The sequence below is a fragment of the Ichthyophthirius multifiliis genome, assembly GCF_000220395.1.
Source record: "Ichthyophthirius multifiliis unplaced genomic scaffold scaff_1120509250844, whole genome shotgun sequence".
Classification (NCBI taxonomy): Eukaryota; Ciliophora; class Oligohymenophorea; order Hymenostomatida; genus Ichthyophthirius; species Ichthyophthirius multifiliis.
Genome location: NW_004086445.1, coordinates 6730 through 28404, shown reverse-complemented (window position 1 = coordinate 28404; position 21675 = coordinate 6730). Strand labels below are relative to the sequence as shown.

The window sequence follows — 21675 nt, the reverse complement described above, 5'->3', positions numbered from 1 at the left end:
AATAATATATTTTTAAAAAATAATTAAAAGCATGTCTAATCTGAATTACATAAAAGAAATTATAAAAATAATTTATTTTCCAAATAAATAAAAAAATTCGAATAAATGTTTGAATAATTTGTTAACTTTTCTATAATATATAATGAAGGAACAAGTCAATAATAAAATGAGAATATAACTATATATTCAAATACTGATTAAAATTCTTAAATAATACTTGAGGTTTCATCAAATAATTTCAGTAACAAAAATACTTATTATTAAACATATATTATTTAACTTTTACTAGTTAATGAAGACTAAGCAAGATTAAATATTTAAATGAATATAATAATATAAATTTTATAAGATTACATTACTAATAATTAAAAGTAATTAGATTAAAATATTAATCATCAAGATAATTATTAAATGAATAATTATTTAGATTAATTCGAATTATTAAAATAAAATTATTATTAAAGTTAATATTTTAATTAGTTGAATTAATAATGTTATTTTGATTTTCTTTAATAATAATCTTTTTTATTTTTTAATAAATTATATCCTAATAATAATTCATAATAAAAAAATAAAAGGAATATTAATATAATAAAGAAAAATATGTAAAACGATATAAATGATAATATTTTTAAATATAGTAAATCTAATAATTCTTTAAGGATAAATTATAAAAAATAAATCCTAACATAAATAATAATTTTTAGATTAATTAAATTTTGTTTTATAATTAGATTAATAATAAAAACCTGATTTTGTTTAAAATATTAATGAGTAGTGAATTTATAATATATTTATTTGATGTTATTATTATTTAAAGAATATAAAAGTTAAACAAATATAAATAGACTAAGAAGATTGTTTAAAAAATAGAAATAATTATTTATTTTAATTAATTTATAATCTATGTAATAAATAAATTTCTTTATAAAAATATATAAAATATTAATATCAAATATATATATTAAAAAAAATTTACTTTATTTTTAATTTTAAACATAATTTAATTATATATTTGAAATATTATATTTATATATATTAAATTTTTATCTTTTTATATATATATATATTTATATATATATATATATATATCTATGTATATATATATTTTTTTATTTTATTTTTTTAATTTCAATTAGTTATGTAATTTTTGAACCAACTTTTTTCCAAAAAATAAAATAAAAATTAAGTAGTATTTCATTTTATTAAAATATTTTTTACTTTTTATCATAATTCTAACAGATAAGTATTTTATTAATATTTAATTTGTATAAAATTATATTTTGAAAACTAATTATCTCCGTCCGAGTTTAATAAAATCTAAAAAAAATTAAATTTTTTCGTGTATTTTTAAATAGATTAAAAAAATAATATTTATATTACTTAGTATTAGAAGATGTGTAGAATAAGAATAAAACTAATGAAATTCATTTAGAAATCTTAAACAATTTCTTTTTCTCTCATTTAATTAATAATTTCCAAATGTAAAATTTCAAACTAAATTAGAAAAATCTATAATAAAATGTTTAAAATAAATATAAGAAGTCAAAGTTAGATTTAATCAATATATTGAATTTAATCTTTTATGAAAAGAATGCTTAGATTTTTTTCTGAAAAATCATATCTAGCCTGCTTTTAAGGAAAAACTTTGTTAAATTTAGAACTTTTAAAAAAATGCAATGTATAAGATCATTTAATTATAGATTTTTTAAAATATAAATAATTTTATTTTACATAATATATTTGTAAATGAAATTTAAATATTTAAATTTTATTTTTTGTTAGAAAAAAAGGGTTTTCTAAATATAAATATGATAAACTAATTTTCAAAAATTTGTCATATTCCATTCTTCCTAAATAAAACAACAAATTAAATTAAAAAATGTTTAAGAAAACCATTTGAAATGTAAAGGAAATAAACGAAATTAATGTTTAAAGTAGAAAAAAAAAAATCAAAAAAATAAAAAAATAATATCATGTAAAATTTTAATTTTATTAGAAAGAATTAAGACCCTTTTTTATTTATTGTTTTTATTGTTTTAAAGAAGGAATATTATTTTAAATTAAAATATTAAGATTAAAATTTCTTTTTAAATCTGAGAATAATATTTAAAGGCTAATTTAAATTATCTAATATCTTAATTAATTTGTGGTATTTAACACATATTTTTAATTATGTAAGTTCCTTTGACAAATTATAATCGCAAAATTTTAAAAACTATATATTAAGTCGTTAATTTGTTTATGATAAAGCTTTTAATAGTTTATTTAGTTATTTATATGCCACTTGTATAGAATTTTTTTATTTTTCGTATAATTATTTTTAAAAACTTAATAAAAAAAAAAAAATCGATATAGTATTTTTAATAAATAAAATTTAATTAAAATAAATTTTTTTAATTATTAAATATAAATATAATATAATATATTAATAAAAAAATAAAAATAATTTTAGTAAAAAAATAATATAAAAAATATTAAAAAAAGTATAACATATTTTAATTTAAAAAAATGAATGATAATACAATCCATAAATTAGAAGAATATAATGAATAAAGGATAGAATTTCATCCAGAGTTAGTTAATTAATAAAAAATAGACAATTAATAAGAATGGGATAACATAATCAGAAAATTATCATATAAAATGCCGGCTACATTTAAATATGGCTTTGCATTCGGAGTTCTTCCGGGTATTTTAACTTGTTTAGTTAAATAAAAGCCAAGTAGATTATTTGTATTTCCAATAATTAGTACACCTTTGTTTGGTTTAGGCCTTTGTTACAGAGATTTTTATAATATAATTAAATTTAAAAAAAATGAATACTTTTAAAAAAAATGAATAAATTATAAATTTTCTAAGTTTAAAAATAAAATTAATTTAATTAAAAAAAAAATATTATAATTTGAATAAAAATTTAAAGTACAATAGTATTATATAATAAATAAAAATGAATTTAAAAAAAAATTTAAGATTTTAACATATAAAATTAACAAAAATATATATAGATATATACATATATAAATATTATATATATATATATAAATATATATATATATATATATATATATATATATATATTTATACTTATACTTATACTAATTATTTTTTATTTTTTTTATTTTAATTCTAATTATATATATCAATTATAAATAATAGATATAAATTTATTTTTAAAATACAAAATTTTCAAAAATTATTACATATTAAATTTTTTTTATTTTTTATAAATAAATAATATGAATTATATATCTTCATAAGCATTTTTATTATATTTTAATTTATCTTTTTTAAATAAATATCTTTATTTTTTATTAAATTTAATATTAATTTTTTATTTTAATATTTATTATCATATTTAATGTAATTAAAATATTTCTTAAAATATTAATTAAATTATTTGAATTTTTTATTTTTAAATTTTATTAAAAAAATTTAATATAAGGTTATATAATTCATATTAAATATGTCGATTCAAACTTATTAATAATTCAAATTTGAAAACAAATAATTTTAATTATTCTTTATGGAATTGAATCCTGTTCCTATGAATCAAAATATTTTAGAACTCATAAAAAGACTTTGGTACAAATACTATATAGATAATACATTTAATATTGATTATGATAATATATTATAAACTATAGTAAACTAAAGGAAGAAATAATTGAAATCATAATTTATTAAAATAAATATATATAACTTAGAAAATTATTTAAAGATTGTATTTTTTTAAACTTTTTGCTTTTTTAAATATATTTATTTTAGTTATGTTTAATTATTTGTTTTATTTCCATTTTAAGATAATTAGGAATTCCAAAATATAATGAATCATATCTAATATAATTATTAGATAATTAAAACTTTTATGCATTATTATATCTTTTATCACTTTTAACGAAATTATATGATTTGAATTTATTTTTTTACTTACCTTTATTATTATATTTTTTTATAGGTTTATGTGATTTTTTCACTATTACAAATAGTATTATATATTAAATGCTCTAACCATTATTCGTAATACTTAATTCAAACAAATAAAGATAATATCATTATAAAACTAATATCGAATTGTTATTTTTAATAGTATTTTTTATTTAATTTATTTTTGGATATGAAAATTTCTTTTAAATCGCAATTTATATTTATTTTCTTTATATAAAATTTATACTTGATTAATATAGTAGAATAGCTATAATTTCTATTTTAGATAAGATTTTTATTTTTTTGAGAAAAAATTCATTAGTAGTTTAAAAAATTTCAATTATAATTTAGAAGAAAAAATTGCTTATAAATAAATATTAAAAAAAAGATTGAAAAAATAATATTTTTAATTAAATATAAAAATATTTAAAAAAAAAATCATATACTATTAATTATATTTGGAAAGTTTGTATTTATTTAAAAATTTGACTAAACAATAATTTTATAACTTTAATTTCATAATATGAATTTAATAATTGTTTAAAAATATATATTTAAATATCTATTAATTAATATATTAAATTTTAATAAAAATTAAATAATTTATTTCGATTATAAATTAATTTATAATTAGAAAAATATCATTAGTTATGATTTCTTTTTTCTAAATTCATTTATAATTTAAAGAATTAATAATCATATTAATTTGAATAAAATCCTCTATATTATTTTGTACTTATAATATCCGAACTGTTTATTTCATTTTAATTTTTAAACAAATTAGAATATTCTAAGTTAAATTTCGATTTTCTAAATAAAACATTGTAAGGTTATTTTAAATTAAACTTCATATAATTTTCTAATTTATAATCATCTTTTTAGAAATAAAATTTATTGTAATTATATAAATCAATACTAAAATTTAAAAAATTAGTATGATATAAGTATTTCTTTAACTTGTAATTCAAACTCGGTTTTGTATTAAATTATATAAATAATCTTAAATTTTCATTATCATTTGAATATAAGAATCTTTATTTTATAAAAGGATTTTTTTTAATTTTTCATTATATTGATTTTCTATTTCCTATTCTGACATTTATTTATAATTATCTTTATTTAAGGTTTATAAATTAAAGCTTTAATCACTATATTAACTGAATTAATTAAATTCATTTAAATATTCTTAGCGTATTCTATATAATCTTTCATTAAAATTATCAATTTATGTTGATTATAATTAACTATTTTATTTTATTAAAACAATTTTTTTATTTATTTAAAATTTTCTAAGTTTACTTTTAATTTTATATAGTATTTGATTATTAAGATTATTATTATTATACACTTTTCTGTATGAATGAAGTCCCTGGTTAAAAGTACATTTATAAATTAAATAATATTTTTTATTTTAAAATAAAAATAGATAAAATAATTATTTTTAAAAGAAAAAAATTTTTCTATAAAAATAAAAAAAAAAAAATTATTATTTATATTTATTATTATAATATATAAAAATACAAATATACTAATATATATAAAAATATATATATATCAATATATAAATAAACATATAAATATATTTATATATATATATATATATATATATATATATATTATTTATATATATAATTATATTTAATTTTTTATTATCTAATAGTTTATGTTTAATTATTTTATTATAAAAAAATTTTTATATTAAACAAAAATTTTTCTTAAATATAATTATGAATTTTTTTACATGAAATATATATAATAACATTTAAATTTTAAATATCAATTTATAATTTTAACTTTTTAAATATAATGTTTCATTATATTGGTTTTTTTTTATTAACTTTTTATAAAATAAATATTTGAATTATTATTACCTTATAAATAAATGAATATTTTTTTAATTTTTTTATTCTTATAATTTTCTTAATGTTTTATTCCGTATTAATCTCATAGTATGAATGACTTGAAAATAATTGTTTAGGAATTATTAAAAGGTAATTTAATTTTTTTTTTTTATAAAAATGTTTCAGATAAAATTCAAATAATATATTTTATTTTAAATTTATAAGGAACTAATTCTTTTAAGTTTGATGTATCTTTAGCTTCATATAAAAGTTGTTTATAATATTCTAATTGGGATAAAAATATAACTTCTTGTGATTTTCATTAATATGGAATAAAAGTATTAAATAATATAAAAAAAATATTATATAAAAAAGACATGCTGTTTAGCGATGAGAGGAGATACAAGTGCATAACCTAATTTTAATTACTTTTTTAATACTACTGATGATTTAATTAATTTAATTATAGATCCTAAACTAAGATTTATTTTCGGAAAAAATACTTAATATGAAAAATATTAAAAAACTAAATATTTAGCATTAAATTTATAATACAATAATTATGATAATTATTTAACATCAAATTTTTTCTATAAAATTATAAAAGCAATTGATTAAAATAATTTAAATATAATTTTAGTATATATATATATATATATATATATATATATATATAAATAAAAATATATAAACTTTATTTAAATATACAAAGATAACAGGTGGAAATGATGGGGTAATTCCTTTCTATGATAAAAAATGTTTAATTGATAAAACATGCAGTTTTATGGAATAATATATATCTGATTCAAACATTATTTTATAAGAAGATTAGTATGAAGGTCCTAAAAAAAGATAACTATAATTTAATACTGATGCCGTTAATATATAAAGATACTGTTAAATAGGATTTCCTGATTATCTATAAGATAATAAAATGCCCTTTAATATATGGGAACCTACACATTAAGATATGGTTTTATAATATACTGATTAAATTTATTCAAAAAATTGTTCAAAAGCTATAAAAAATATTGATTTGAGTAAATATTTATATATATATATATATGTATAAAAGTTTAATTATATAATAAAAACTAAAAAAAAAAAAAAAAGAACAATTATATACAATAACTTCAAATGTAAATAGAGAAAATCTAGAGTTATATCTTTAAAAAAGCAATAAAAATTACTTTAATTATACTTAATAAAAACATAGATTTTTTAATGCAAGTGATAATTATATTGAATATAATCAAAATCTTGATATAATTTGGTTAAGCTATTATAATCATACAATATAGAGTTACATAGTTTATTCATTTAATTAAGAATAAAATTTATATTACTTTAAAGAAAAAATAAATAAAATAAGCTCCAAAAATGAATTTTTATTAATAGAATTTTAAACTTAAATAGTTATTTATGAAATAAAAAATTATAACAATATTATAAGTTTACATCAAATATAAATTTTTCAAAAAAACTATTTTTTTATTGGCTGTGATCTTTTAATTTTAGATTAAAATGTTCCTGTTATCGAATTATTTTTAAAAATATTTAATTAATTAAATATTTAACTTATTGAAGTTATTAAAAAATAAATTATTTTTTCTAAAAATGTTTAAATAAGTATAAATAATAATGTTAGTCTTTCAAGTATTTATTTTAATAAAATTTGCTATACTGTTTTTGCTTCTACTGAATAAAATTAAATTATAAATTTTATTTATTTTGATATAAAAACAGAAAGTCCTTATAGTTATAATTTAGTTTATACTAATAAAACAATTGCTTATGGGTCTTAAGCTTAAATAAAGCTTTATTAATATAATAATTAATTATTTTTTATATAAGTACTAATTTTTTTATTTTTTTTTCATATAAATTATTTTTTAAAAAAAGACAAATACAAATGGATCTTGTTGGAATGGAGTTTATACTAATAATGGAGGATGGAATAAATGTGAAATGTACAAATATGATGAATTTATTAATTTTAGGAATGTAGAAAATACTATAACTTATATGTGGGGAAGATTAGAAAGTTTAAAAAACAGAATTTAAGAAGGAAAATTTATAAATTCTTGTGATGATAAAATAATAACTTCTAAAGTTTATAATGGAAAAAATCCACATATTATTGTTAAAAGTATAAATGAAAAGGTAAGAGCATATCTTTTTTATGAATATGTACATTATGACCAATTGCCTTTTATTAGCACATTATTTTTAGGGTCTAACTCTTATGAAAACGAGTTAAAAAATGAAAAAGTTTTAGATTTAGCATCTTTTGAGCTATTGGAATATGAAATATTTAATTTAATATGATTTATATATATATATTTTAACTTCTCAAATTTTTACTTTTTTTTTTAATTATTTTATCAAATTATTATTAATTTAATTAACTATTATGATGGATATTATATATAATAAGATATAAATACAAACTAAAACAATTAAAATTATAATAGTTGCTTAAAGTACTATTCATATAATAAAATCTTTAAAAAAATACTATGAGAAGTTATAAAAAAAAATTATTTAATTATAATCAACTAAATTTCAAAAATAAACATTTAATTATAATTTTTTTAACTAATTTTCAAAAATAAACATTTAATTATATTTTTTTTAACTAATTTACAATTTTATTTGATTTGCTTTGATTAACTAAATTATTCTTTAGATAAATTTTTTCTAATTTATTTATTTTTTTCTAAACAATCAAATATTCAAGAAACTTTTCACTTATCATATTATCTTACAAATACAAAGTATGTATATTAGTGTCTTTTATATAATCAATCAAATACATTGCACCTTTATCTGAAATTTTATTCCTTTACAATTTAATCGATTTTAATTATTTATTATTTTAAAAATATTTGCAAATACTTATTAATCCGTCATCACACATATCTTTTTTTTTTTATTTTGTTATCTTTTCATATAAAATTATACCTGCATATGTAAAATCTGCTGCTTGTATATTATCTTCTTATATTTATTAAATAATTTAAGTATATTTATCAGAAAAAATATAAGAGTTATTTGTAAAAGAATGATTAGCCGAAGTTGATAAACTACCTGAATATTTTTTACCATGTGAATATATGTCGGAATAATCAGCAAAAAAATTTACTTAGTCAGTATTTTTTCTAAATATTACAAAATCTGATTCTAGCTTTTAATTTTAATTTAAAGAATTATTCAATTACTCAGATATATCATCATGATTTAACAAATTATCTTCATCAGTCAATATTTTTTTATTTATTAATATATTTTCTTTTTGATTTATGTATTATATTGTATATAAATCTTCAAAATCAATTTAATTTATATGAACAAGAACTGATTAAGAGCTTATTTCATCAATTTTTTCTTAAAAAGAACTTGAAGATAAATCTATTTACTCTAATAAATCCTAGCCTTATTTAATAATATCTACTTATTAATTATCTATTATCAAATCTATATTATAATCTTATTAAGAATTTTGTTCACAAATTAAATATAATTTATTTTAAGCACTTTTTTTTTTTTTTTTTTTTTTTTTTTGATGAAAAAAAAAAATAAATACGTTTTTTTCCATTTGCTTATTTATTTTATTAAATCATCAAATTTTTCTTTTATTTATAAAAATATTTTTTATTGCATTTCTTCGAATTTATTCATTATTTCATTAAAGCATTATTACTTCACACTCTAAAGTTTATTTTCATAATACTTTATTATGTTTAGTTTTTTTTGTTTACAATTTTTTTTTTACTGAAAATTTATTTTGAACTTCTTGTTTTGCATTTTTCAAATTATTCTACATATACTTATTTATCATATCAAAATGATTATTTTAATCTGATAAAAAAGTTTGGTTTTTTTAAATTGTTTCTAATATTTATAATATTGATTCTGCTTTTTATGTTATTTCATTAAGTACATCTTTTTCACTCTTAACATTATGATTTTAATGAGAACTAAATAAAGCACAATCTGTACATATTTTTTGTTTACAATTAATACAAACTAATTATTTCCTTATTTTATAAATAAATCATTATTTTTTTTACTTATATCCTTTTTCTTTTTATGATTTAGACATTATTAGCAATTATTTTAATTCTAATTATCTATTCATTAATATATTTTTATAAATTGAAATAATTTTTTTATTTATAAAATGATTAAATGGATAAACTGATATATGTTTTTTAAAAAAATAAATCGTTAATATTTTTTTATCGAATGATTTATTTAATTAATTTATTTTTTAATTTTATATATAAATAAACTATATTTATTTCATTCTAAGAATTAATTTTACCTATGTGTTAATTTTAAGTTTTTTATATTTGTAAGAACTTAATTAATGAGTAGTTTTTTGGAAATGCCTCAATACCATTAAAATTTTAATAAAATTACCTAAAAAATTGACAAAAATTACTTAATTATTTTTTTATATATAAAACCCATCTTCTGGACATTGGAAATCTTCTTATAAACTAATTTTTTCTTATATGCATTTAGTACATATAGAGTGTCCACACTTAGGTAACATTCGAGGTACATTTTATTATTAATCGTCAAATAATTAATCACAAAATAAACATTTAAGTTCTTTTTCAATCATTTTTATTTTATCTCGAGTTAAAAAAGGAAGATAATTTTTTTATTTTAAATATTTAGAATAATAAAATTATTTAAATGAAAATAAAAAATTTAAAATATTAATAATATTTGATTAACTTTTAAAAATTATAAAAGCTAAATAAAATTATTTTTATATTTTTTTCTAAAAATACTGAATAAGCATTATTATTTTTAATTTTTTTGTTATTTTGTTGTTTTAATCTTTAACTTATCGTTATCATAATAATTAAATAGGCTAATGACGAAATAAATTATCTAAATGAAATAAAGCAGCGTTAAAATTATATAATCTATAATACAATGATATGTTATTGAATAGGAAAAAAATGAAATTAGTATATAATAGTTAATAAAAAACGATAATCTATTGAAAAGATAATATAGGAAAACATAAATAAAATTTCATTAATGAAAAAATATATGCTTTAATGAATTTTTAGATTAAATAAATTTATATAATAAGTTTTAAAAATTATCTGACATAATTTATATATATATTTAAAATAATTAGGTATATATATTGATTCATTTTAATTTTATATTTATTAAATTATCATAATTTTTTTACTTTATTATTTTAGATTAATTTATTAATATTTATTTATCTATTTATATTTATTTATAGTATTCATAAAATAGATTTAAGTTTTTATTTTGTAATGTTTTTTATAAACTCACTAAAGATTTTATATAATAATTTTTTAATTAAATGAATTAAATTTTTAATCATTAATTTTTTTTAAATCAGACATTGAAATAATTAAATAAATATTTTATTCTAAATTATCTACGATTATTTATTATATTTTAATTAATACTGTTAATAGTTAACTTAATTGATTAATAATAATTATTTTTAATTAATAATAATCAATTCTAAGCTGTTTATCCAATTTTTATCAAAATATAACTGAAATCATTTAAATAATAAATTAAAATTTGTATATTCTTAAATAATGATTAATATTTGCAATTTTTAATAAGCCTATTCTTTTTTTCGGTTACAATTATTTAAAAAAATAAATAGTAAAGTATTTTTTGATTTGTATTGAATGCTATATGCAAATAATTAATTATTATTTTACTAATTATATATAAAAAAACACATTTAAATTAAAAATTTATAAAAAAGATAAGAATATTTCTTAAATTATAAGTATTCGAAATTTTAATTTGTAAATAAATTCATCTTTTTAAAATTCTCTTTTTTCATTATCAAGTAATCTAATATACTATTTAATTGGGTTTTGAGAAAATTTAATATTATATTCCAATTATTTTGTGAAAATTGTTATTTTTATATTAATATTAATAAAAACAAAAGAAATTTTTTATTAAGAAAAAAGAAATATTTTATTAAAATAATAAATATATTGTTTTGTTTATATTTTAAAAATTAAATAATAAATAATAAAAAAAAGAAAAAATATATTTCATATAACAAAAAGAAATCTTTGATATTTGAATAAAATTATTAAAATAACTAAAATATTTTTCCGAAAGCATTAAAAGTAAAATATAATTTTAAATATAATATAATATAATATATATTAATTTATTAATTAATTTTTTATATAAAATTAATTTATTAATTAATTTTTTATATAAAATATTATATATTCTTAGAAATCCTATTATTATTAATATTTAATAAATCAAAACAAATAAATAATTATTATATATAATCTTTTTCTTAAAAAAAAATATTTAAAAGATATTATTTATTTATATAAATTTATAATAAAAAATTATATAAATTATATTAATACAAAGAAAATTTTTTAATTTTTTCAAAAAAAATATGAAGTAATAAAAATATAGAAATATATTAAATAATGTTATTTTAAATTATAAAATAAGGCAATAAATAAGAAACTATTAAAAAAATTATAATATATATATATATATATTAATTTTTAATTAAAAAAAATAAATATAAAATATTAGTATAATTAATATAAAATAATCATACAAAATAAATACTACTTGAGATTATTATAAAAAAATAATAATATGTAGATAAAAATTAAATAAAAAAAATACATTGTTTGAAAATATATATATATATATATATATATATATATATATATATATATAATTTTATATTTAATTTTTTTTTTTATTTTATATATTTTATTAATTTAAAAGCATGTATATTTAATATAAATTCTTTAAATAATTTTATAATAAAATTTAATTATTAAATAAATATTTTATTTTTATTTTTTAATAAACTAAAAACATTTTATATTTTTTTTTAATATAAATTTTAATATATATTTACTTATTTTTCATTTTTTTATTTAAATTTAGACATGTTATTTATAAATTTTAAAAAAATTAATACTTAATATTTTATATAAATTTTCTTTAAAAATTAATTTATTATTATTATTTTAATTAAATAAAATATTACTATAATTTAATATATAATATTAATTATAACACAAAAAATATTTTATATATTAATTTTTATTAAATATTTAAACTAAGCTGATTTACTAACTATTAGTTATAGTATTAATAATTCTAAAGTTTATATTATTATAAAATTAAAAAAAGTTAAATAATTATTAGATATACTAATTTTAATTTATTATATATATTTTTATCATTTTTTTAAAAAAAATATTTAAAATTTTTTTTTTTTAAGTTATGCTTATTTTAAAATTATAATATTATTTTATAGAACCAAAAAAATTATTAAAAAAAAAAAAAAAATTAAATAATATTCACTTTGGGCAAAAATTAGATAAAATATTTAACATTTTATTGCATTTAGAACATTATTTATATCCTTCAGTAATACATCTTTTACATTTAAAACTTTCATCGCAACTAACACACTATTAATTTTACTCAATATAATTTTCAGGACATTTATCTACACATTAATTCCCAAGCAAATAGTATCCATTTTAACAATCATCACATTTATCTGCATTACTGCATGTTTTACAATTATCATCACAATATTCAATCACAACATACAATTCTCTAAATCCAAAAAACTAAGTATTAGCTTCTGGAATTGACTTAATAATCTAGCTCTCTACAACTACTTATATAAAAAACTCATTCAAACTTTCAGCTAATTTTCCTCTAAAATCAAATTCTTTGTAATAGTTAAACAATTCAGCCTATTTACCATAATGTGCGCAACTCTGTTAAGCTTTTTCGGTAAATTGAATATTATTATTAAAATCACAATTTTCATTTCCTAAACATGTTTTAATTAATAGTTTTGTATCATCAATAACATAATACTTATACCCAACATTAATCTAATAAAATGCTCTTTTCGCCTTTAATTTTTTTCTAATAAAAATATCCTTATTTCTATTCCCAACCCCCACAAAAGGTCCCCCAAGAAGCCAAACATCATTACACATTTTAAATTATTATTGATTAAATCCTTCCAAAACAATTTCTGCCCTTCCTAATTCTCCTGACGCGAAATACTATCCAAATAAAGCTTAAAGTAAATATTCCCCGTGTTTTGGTATTTTAGCACTATCTATACATAATTTATTATCAACCAAAGAATTATAGGGGCATTCCTTTACGCATTTCCCTAGACTAATAAAATAAGGTTCTTCACATAAAATGCATTAATTATTTTCACAATTAATACAATTCGCATCTGCGCATTTATTTTCTACACAAATTTTATAATTACCATTTTAAACAATGACCTCTTTAGTTAGATCACACTCAGTTAGGCATTAGTTATTTTTAACATACCCATCACAATTACAAGCATTTCCAATAATTTTATCTTTCAATATTTACAATAATGGAAGACCCTAAGGACAAGTCAAACAATCAGTCTCAGTGGGGCCATTACACGAAAGACATGATTCGTGGCATGTATCGATCGATATATAGATATTTTTGATTCCAAAACCATTACCAATCTTTTCATTAGCAACCTTAGAACGAAATTATAAAACAAAATTTTCATTTGTATGTGTAAAATTTGAATGAATTCTCTTTATTGAATCCCCAAAGTGTATAAATTTCTTATCATATGTGAAAATTTTATCAGCTTGGCATATCTAAAATCCTTTTTAATTATAAATTTAAAAAGTAGAATCAAGTGTACTATCAAAATATATCTAAACATAATCAAATTTGGATTTTTTATCATCTGTATTTTTGTATAATAATATATCTAATTATATTGCTAATGAATAATGAGGAGGAAGATTTTAGTATTTTTTATAAACAATAGGGGAATCGCTTCCAAAAATTCCAAATACATTTTTCTATCTATATTCTATTAATTATGATTAATCAAAACATTAAAATTATCTAAATTTAGTCCAGTTAGGATATTAAATTTCTTCAAAAGTTGAAGTATGGAATTCTTAAAATACTAATAGTTCATATGAATATATAATAATTGTAAATAAATTAAAAATTATAAACATAATTAGCATTTTTAAATAGTTTTTTTTTAATAATTATTTTTTTTAAATAATAAATAAAAAGTAAATTCATTTAACATTAAATTAAAAATTTAACTTAAATTTAAAAATATTTATTTTCTTTATTTTTTATAAATTAAAAATTTATATCATTTTTATAAAAAAATAAATATATTTTATGTAAATAATATTGATTAATAATAAATCTATGTTTATAAATATAAAAAAATATAATAGAAAAAAAAATTATAATAAACATTTATTAAAAAATAACTACATAAATTTATATTAAGAAAATAATTAATATATAATTAAATTTTTTTTTATATTACATAGATTTATTAAATAAATTAGATTTACAAAAATTATAGTTTATATAATGATATACTTGAAAATTTTTACAAAATATATAACATCTTTGAGTAATATACACACTTCTAATTTTTTCTTTTTTATTATTAAAATCCTTTTAATTTTAAAATAAAAGTTTTTTTAAAGGTTTAAAATATACGTTTTGGTATGAAATGCAATAAATAAAATTTTTGAAATACAAATAAATAATATTTTTAAAATTATAAATATTATATTAATGTTATTTTTCTTGAATTGTTAAATTATATATGATTTAGACATTTAATAAGAAAATAGAATAAAAATTTATAAGTTTAAAAAATATATAAACATAATTAGTATTTTATATAATAATAAAGTAAAGTATTATTATAGGGAAAAGTAAAAAAAATTCTTTAAAAATAAAATTATTAAAATATATACATAATTATTTTAGATAATTTAATTAAATAAAGTAAATTAATGATTATGATACTTTATAATAATAAAAAAAATAGAATTAAAACGCTAAAAAATAAATAATCTAAAATAGAAAATATTAAATATAAACTATAATATTTAAAAACTGTGAAAAATTTTTAATTTAATAATTAAATTTAAATTGACGTATTAAATATATTTAAATTGAAAAAAAAAAATTCTTTAATATTATAATTAAAAAAAAAAATTATAATTTAAAGAATAATAACTGTTTATTATATATATATATATATATACATATATATATATATATATATATATATATATATATATATTTATATATATATATATATATAATATATTATCTATTTTAAACTTTTTTTTTAAAAAACTTTTTTTAATAATCAATTTATAACAAAATGGAGTAAAAAAGTAAATCATAATAATTTAATTTTTTATATAAATTAAAAAAGATATATAAATTATATATACAATTTAAATATTATTTAAAAAAAAAAAAAAATTATTATAGCTTTATTTTTAATCATTTAATTTTTTTTAATAATATTACAAATATCTTTATAAATAAAAATTACTATTTATTAACTACTATAAAATTTACATATATAATTTAATTTATGATATAAATTTAAAGTTAAAAGTATTATTTAGAATATTCTAAATAAAAAGAATTATAATCATTAAAAAATATTTACTTAATTCACATAAACTAATACTGAACCAATAAATAAAAATGTATTATTTTTAAAAAGTAATTAAATTTATTATTATTAAAAAAATATATAGTATTTTGAAACTTCAACCAATTTATACATTAGAAGTTTGCTTGGATATAAATAAAAAAGAAAATGTTTTGCCTTATCAACATAAAATAAAGCACAAATTATTCAATTATAATAGCGTTTAATCAAATTGATTTCTTGGGGTATATGGCGTTTTAAGCCTCTATTGAACCTAAAGACTTCGTTAGTTTTTTATAGACTTTATTTGTTTTAAAAATTAAATATTAAAATATATATTTTTTTTTTTTTGATAATTTTAAAATTCATTTTAGCGCATTTTTTTAGAAATTAATTAAAAAATAAATAAATATTTATATACAATCCAAAATAATTAAATACTTTAGAGTATTCATTTAATATATGAAAGTAACATAAAAAATGAAAATAAATTAATAAATATTAAATGTTTTTTATGAAAAACCAAAACAATAAGTGTTGAGAAATTTAATTATTATATTAAACACATAATAAAATAAAATAGAAATTAAAAAAATAGATTTTTTAAAAATTGTAAATTTTAGTTTAAGAAAATTAAAAATAGACATAAGAGATGTACAAGTAAAAATAAATTATAATATGATAATTTAATTAATTTAAATAATATTTGAGCTTATATATTAATAATAATTTTTTGTTAATATTAGAAATTAAAAATAAAATTGATTAATAAATTTATAAGTTAATATCTAATATTTTTTCCAATATATATTTAGATTAAATAAATAAAAATAACTATTTCAGATAATTTAAAATTATATTATATATTCCTGGCTATCGTATATTTATTATCTATATATTGGTATAAACATATATAGAATTTTATAGCATTTTTTTTTATATTATATTTTTCTTCCTTATCCTACCATTCGTTTATTGAGATAAAAATACAAAGAGAAAATTATGACTCTACAAAAGCATTATTATTATAAAAAAAAAAAAAAATTAAAAGATATTGATTTTAAGAAATATTTTTAATATTGATTTTATAAGATAAAATATTTGATTTAAACTAAATATTTATTTTTTTTAAAAAAAAAATAAAAATTAATTAAAGTTTTGTTTAATTATATAAAAAATATAAAAAATAAAAATTATAATTTTATGTTTTTTCAATATGTTTTTCATTTAAATTAACACAAACTTAATTATATTCAATATTTTATCCAATAATCAGGAACATTATAATTAGATGATTATAATTTATCATTTAAATTTATTTTTTTAAAAGCAGAATCTGAAGCTAACAGATAATTAATTAATGAGTTTAACATTATATTACTTGCTTATATATCTTTTAATGCTCCAGCAAAAACAAAAAGCATGCAAATATTAAACTATTAAAATTATTTTTTCTTTAAAATGAAATACGCTAATCCTGATCCATCGATAACATCAGTTTCTTTTTGGTCTTAGTTTAATATTAGGTCATTAACTTTTCTCATATTATTAAAAGAAAAAGTTTGATTTTAATCATTATATTTTTAAAATGATTAATTATAGGTATAATATGTGAATGGAAACCTAATATTTTATTAATAATTTTTATGTATTATTTATTATTACTTTGAATTTATTTCTAAGTCAGGTCTCTATGAAAAAATGATTGAAGATAAAAATAAAATAGCTTTGAATTAACTTTATTTTAGAAAATTTAAAAATTCACATAAAAATTAATCCCTTCTATTCTAGGAACATTATATTTTTTTTAATTTGAAAACAAAACAAATTATTTATTTTTACATTTTTTATATTTGTGCGCAATTATAATATTGTGTATTTTCCTATTTAATAAATTTCTGCATTTAAATTTAAGTAATTTTAATTAGACAAATCATTTATTTCTATTTCTTATTATAAAAGTTAGGTTTAATAGTAACCTTTAAAAAAAAAAAAAATATTATTGTAAGTTAGATTTTTAATATTTTACCTATTTTTTATATATGATTATTATTTATTAGTTAATCAATAACCAATCTCCCTACTTCACCAGATGAGAGTGTATTCTTTTTTTAATTTATTTTAAATTTTTATATTTCAAGTTATAATATATAACTTTTTTTACCATTATTAAAAATGATTAATTAAAAGGATTTATTTCTTTTTAGGTTTATATAAAAGACATTTTTTTTCTTATTTGTAAATTTTATAAAAGATATTTATTTTTATTAATTAATTTAAAATAAAAATTATAAAACACATATATAATTTAAAAAAAAAACTATATATAAAAAAAAGAAAAAGAAAAATGAGTTTTATAAAAAACAATTCTTATCCATTCATAATATTTTTATTAAAATTAAACTAAATGAAATGAAATGCTTTATTTCTCATGATTCATTATTATTATTTTTAAATATATATAATATAATTTAGTATTAACTAACTATTATTGTTTTATAAGCAATTTTTTTATGTTTTAGTTTATATTATTTAATTATTTATTTAAAAGATATCTTTATCATTTAATTAATTTGAGAAATATTTATATTTTTCATTTAGGAATAGATATTTCTTTATATTTTTTTAATAAGTACTTTTAAAAAATATTTAAAACTTATTACATATACTTTATGTTTTCCCATTTGTTTGCTATATTTATTTTTTATTATTGTTTATAAAACAAATGAATAATACATTAAAATAATTCAAAAAAAACTCAAACATAAAAATTTATTGCTTTTTAATATTTTTATTATTTAATATAAGCTCTTATCCTCTAATAATCATAAAAATATAAGCAAAATAAGATGTTTAAATTTAAAAATTTTAAAATGAAACAAAAATTTAAAATATTTTTATGAAATTAATAAGTGTTTTAATAAATGTTTTTTTTTATGACACAAAAAGTCTATAATTATGATTGATTTTTTGTGTATTAATTTAAAATATAAAAAAAAAATGAACAAAAATAGTATAATTAAATATTTTTAAATTTTTTTTTAATATACTTAAATTAAAGAAGTATTTTTATTTTAATATCTTTTTTTATTTTCTGAATATATACAAGTAAAGAAAAAATATTTGCAACACTAAAATTAGTTAAATATTATAAAAATCACTATATTCCATTAAAAATTCATATTATACTTTACAAAAATTTATTATAAATTTAACTAATAATTCTTTTTCAAAAAAAATATCACACATTGTTAATATTTTTAAGATACATATATATATCAGTATATATAAACATACATATATATAAAAATAATAATTAAATATATATATAAACATATATAAATAAATATAAATATATATATATATATATATATATTATAATAAATAAATTTAAATTAATTTATTTTTTATTTAGATATTTTAATTTATATTTTAATTTATTATCTTAATTTTTTTTATAATTAAATATGTCATTTTCTTTAAAATATTATAATTAATTTAAATAAATTTAAAATAAAATTTATGTGTTTATTTATATATATTTATCAAGAAAATAAACAATTAGTGTCATTTTATTATTTTTTTATACTGTTTTTACTATTTTTTTTCAAACTCAATTAATATATAATGATTAGAGAAAAAATAATTAAATGTCTTTTTTTTTGATAGATTTTTAAAATTAATTTACAAACATAAAAAACTATATGAATGAGTTATAAATAATAATAATTTAAAAATCTACATAAAACTAAATATTTAATGTTAAAGTATATTATTATATTTGACTAAAGCATAAAATAAAAATATATAGTTATCAGAAAATAGGTTATAATAGTTTTATTAAACTGATAAATGAGGTATTTTTTTATTTTTTTATTTAAAATAAGAATAATATTGATATTTCTATTAAAACTTAATTTTCATTAATTAAGTAAAATATTTATTTTTTTTTAAAAAAAAAGAGAAATACTTTATTAATTTAAGATATATATAGATGATATTAAAATATATTATTTGTTCATTTTTCATAAAAAGAAAAATTGTTTAAATAAAAAAATCAATTATATATTTTTTTTTCACTTTTTTTTATTAATTAAGTTTTTAAAGAAATATTTCATAAAAAAATATAGTACTAATTCCTTTTTCTGCCTTTTAGTACAATCTATTAAAATTAATTTATGTTTATATATTTAAACTGTTTAAATTTTATGAAAATAAATTTATAGGTTTTAATTAAGTTAAACTAAAAATTAGCTTTTCATAATTTGAGTTTTATAAATTATTAAAGACTCTTACAAAAATCATTAAAAAAGAAATACCGAAGTAAAATTTTATATATATTAAAATAAAGTATGAGTAATAAAGTAATATATATTTAATATATATATAATATAATATAAATATAAAAATTAATTAAGGAAGAAGATTTTATTACATATATATTAAGACACTAATATATTCTATAGTCTTTAATTATTATTTATCAAAATAAAAAAAATTAACACTTTTCCAAAAAATTAATATATTTTTATTTTAAATAATTTGTAAAGTATTTCCTTTTTTTTTTACAGAAAAATTGTATGTATTATAAAAAATATAGGATTATATGTTATAAAAGATTGTTTAAAATAATAAATTAAATTTATAAAAAAATAAGATTATAAATTATCAACTTCTTTGATTGTATTTTACAATTATTCATAAAAAAAAAAAAAAATCGGTAATAAGAAATTTAGTTTTATAAAAAAATTATTTGTTTTCTTAATTTCTATTATCAAAGATAGTATTAAATAATAAATAAAATATATAATTAATTATTTTTTATAAAAATTTATATATGAATAATAATTTTTTTAATAATAATTTATATATATGATTAATATAATTTTTTATTAAATTAAATTAATTTTATTTTATTATTTTATATTTTATTTTATTTCATATTCAAATTTATATTATTTGAAGTTGATTTTTACATTATGGACAAATATAAACAATCTATTAAAGATAATTATAGCAACTACAAGGAAAACATGAAGCAAATATCTAATGAAATTTATTATCACATAATGGTTTATAAAATTATTTTTAAATTACTGAATCAACAACTTTCTTGCATTTTTTACACATTAATTTTTACGATTTCGTATTGGCTAATAATCTAGTTGAACTATTAAATATATTATTGGCTTTTGAAGATAATATTTTATTTTTTTTAGATCTTAAGAATTATTTTAATATAAATAGAATCCTTAATAAGAATCAGAATTAGTACTTAATGTCTTGCTATTTGAGTACCTATATTTTGTAAGTAAAAATTATTAATTTATTTATTAATGATTACTTTTAGAA

The 21675-nt window shown here is 13.8% G+C and overlaps 2 protein-coding genes across 2 annotated transcripts, besides 31 other annotated features; one reads left to right on the top strand and one right to left on the bottom strand. All coding sequences in view use genetic code 6, as the record gives it.

Annotated features, from left to right (window-relative positions):
* Positions 1-1008: 1008 nt before the first annotated feature.
* Positions 1009-1110: a microsatellite.
* Positions 1021-1108: a microsatellite.
* Positions 1025-1110: a microsatellite.
* Positions 1056-1108: a microsatellite.
* Positions 1111-2411: 1301 nt separating the features above from the next.
* Positions 2412-2486: a microsatellite.
* Positions 2487-2998: 512 nt separating this feature from the next.
* Positions 2999-3086: a microsatellite.
* Positions 3087-3305: 219 nt separating this feature from the next.
* Positions 3306-3363: a microsatellite.
* Positions 3364-5433: 2070 nt separating this feature from the next.
* Positions 5434-5565: a microsatellite.
* Positions 5451-5565: a microsatellite.
* Positions 5459-5558: a microsatellite.
* A 648-nt stretch (positions 5566-6213) lies between the features above and the next one.
* Positions 6214-6808, top strand: IMG5_099910 (hypothetical protein; the record flags this gene model as incomplete). The annotated part of the gene is made up of 2 exons (XM_004035349.1): positions 6214-6407; positions 6481-6808. 2 exons carry the CDS (start codon positions 6214-6216, stop codon positions 6806-6808), a joined length of 522 nt encoding a protein of 173 aa, XP_004035397.1.
* Positions 6409-6458: a microsatellite.
* A 1502-nt stretch (positions 6809-8310) lies between the features above and the next one.
* Positions 8311-8396: a microsatellite.
* Positions 8325-8413: a microsatellite.
* An 892-nt stretch (positions 8414-9305) lies between these two features.
* Positions 9306-9332: a microsatellite.
* A 1677-nt stretch (positions 9333-11009) lies between these two features.
* Positions 11010-11044: a microsatellite.
* A 926-nt stretch (positions 11045-11970) lies between these two features.
* Positions 11971-12032: a microsatellite.
* Positions 11982-12032: a microsatellite.
* A 443-nt stretch (positions 12033-12475) lies between these two features.
* Positions 12476-12518: a microsatellite.
* A 79-nt stretch (positions 12519-12597) lies between these two features.
* Positions 12598-12641: a microsatellite.
* Positions 12642-12810: 169 nt separating this feature from the next.
* Positions 12811-12859: a microsatellite.
* A 270-nt stretch (positions 12860-13129) lies between these two features.
* On the bottom strand, positions 13130-14751 carry IMG5_099900 (zinc finger lsd1 subclass family protein, putative; the record flags this gene model as incomplete). Its single annotated transcript, XM_004035348.1, has 1 exon — positions 13130-14751. A coding segment is annotated over one exon (1596 nt), but the record flags the coding sequence as incomplete, so codon positions are not given.
* A 111-nt stretch (positions 14752-14862) lies between these two features.
* Positions 14863-14905: a microsatellite.
* Positions 14906-14922: 17 nt separating this feature from the next.
* Positions 14923-14962: a microsatellite.
* A 409-nt stretch (positions 14963-15371) lies between these two features.
* Positions 15372-15424: a microsatellite.
* A 474-nt stretch (positions 15425-15898) lies between these two features.
* Positions 15899-15984: a microsatellite.
* A 3608-nt stretch (positions 15985-19592) lies between these two features.
* Positions 19593-19703: a microsatellite.
* A 15-nt stretch (positions 19704-19718) lies between these two features.
* Positions 19719-19775: a microsatellite.
* Positions 19719-19780: a microsatellite.
* A 908-nt stretch (positions 19781-20688) lies between these two features.
* Positions 20689-20728: a microsatellite.
* Positions 20690-20729: a microsatellite.
* Positions 20730-21125: 396 nt separating this feature from the next.
* Positions 21126-21215: a microsatellite.
* Positions 21130-21216: a microsatellite.
* Between the last annotated feature and the right edge of the window lie 459 nt (positions 21217-21675).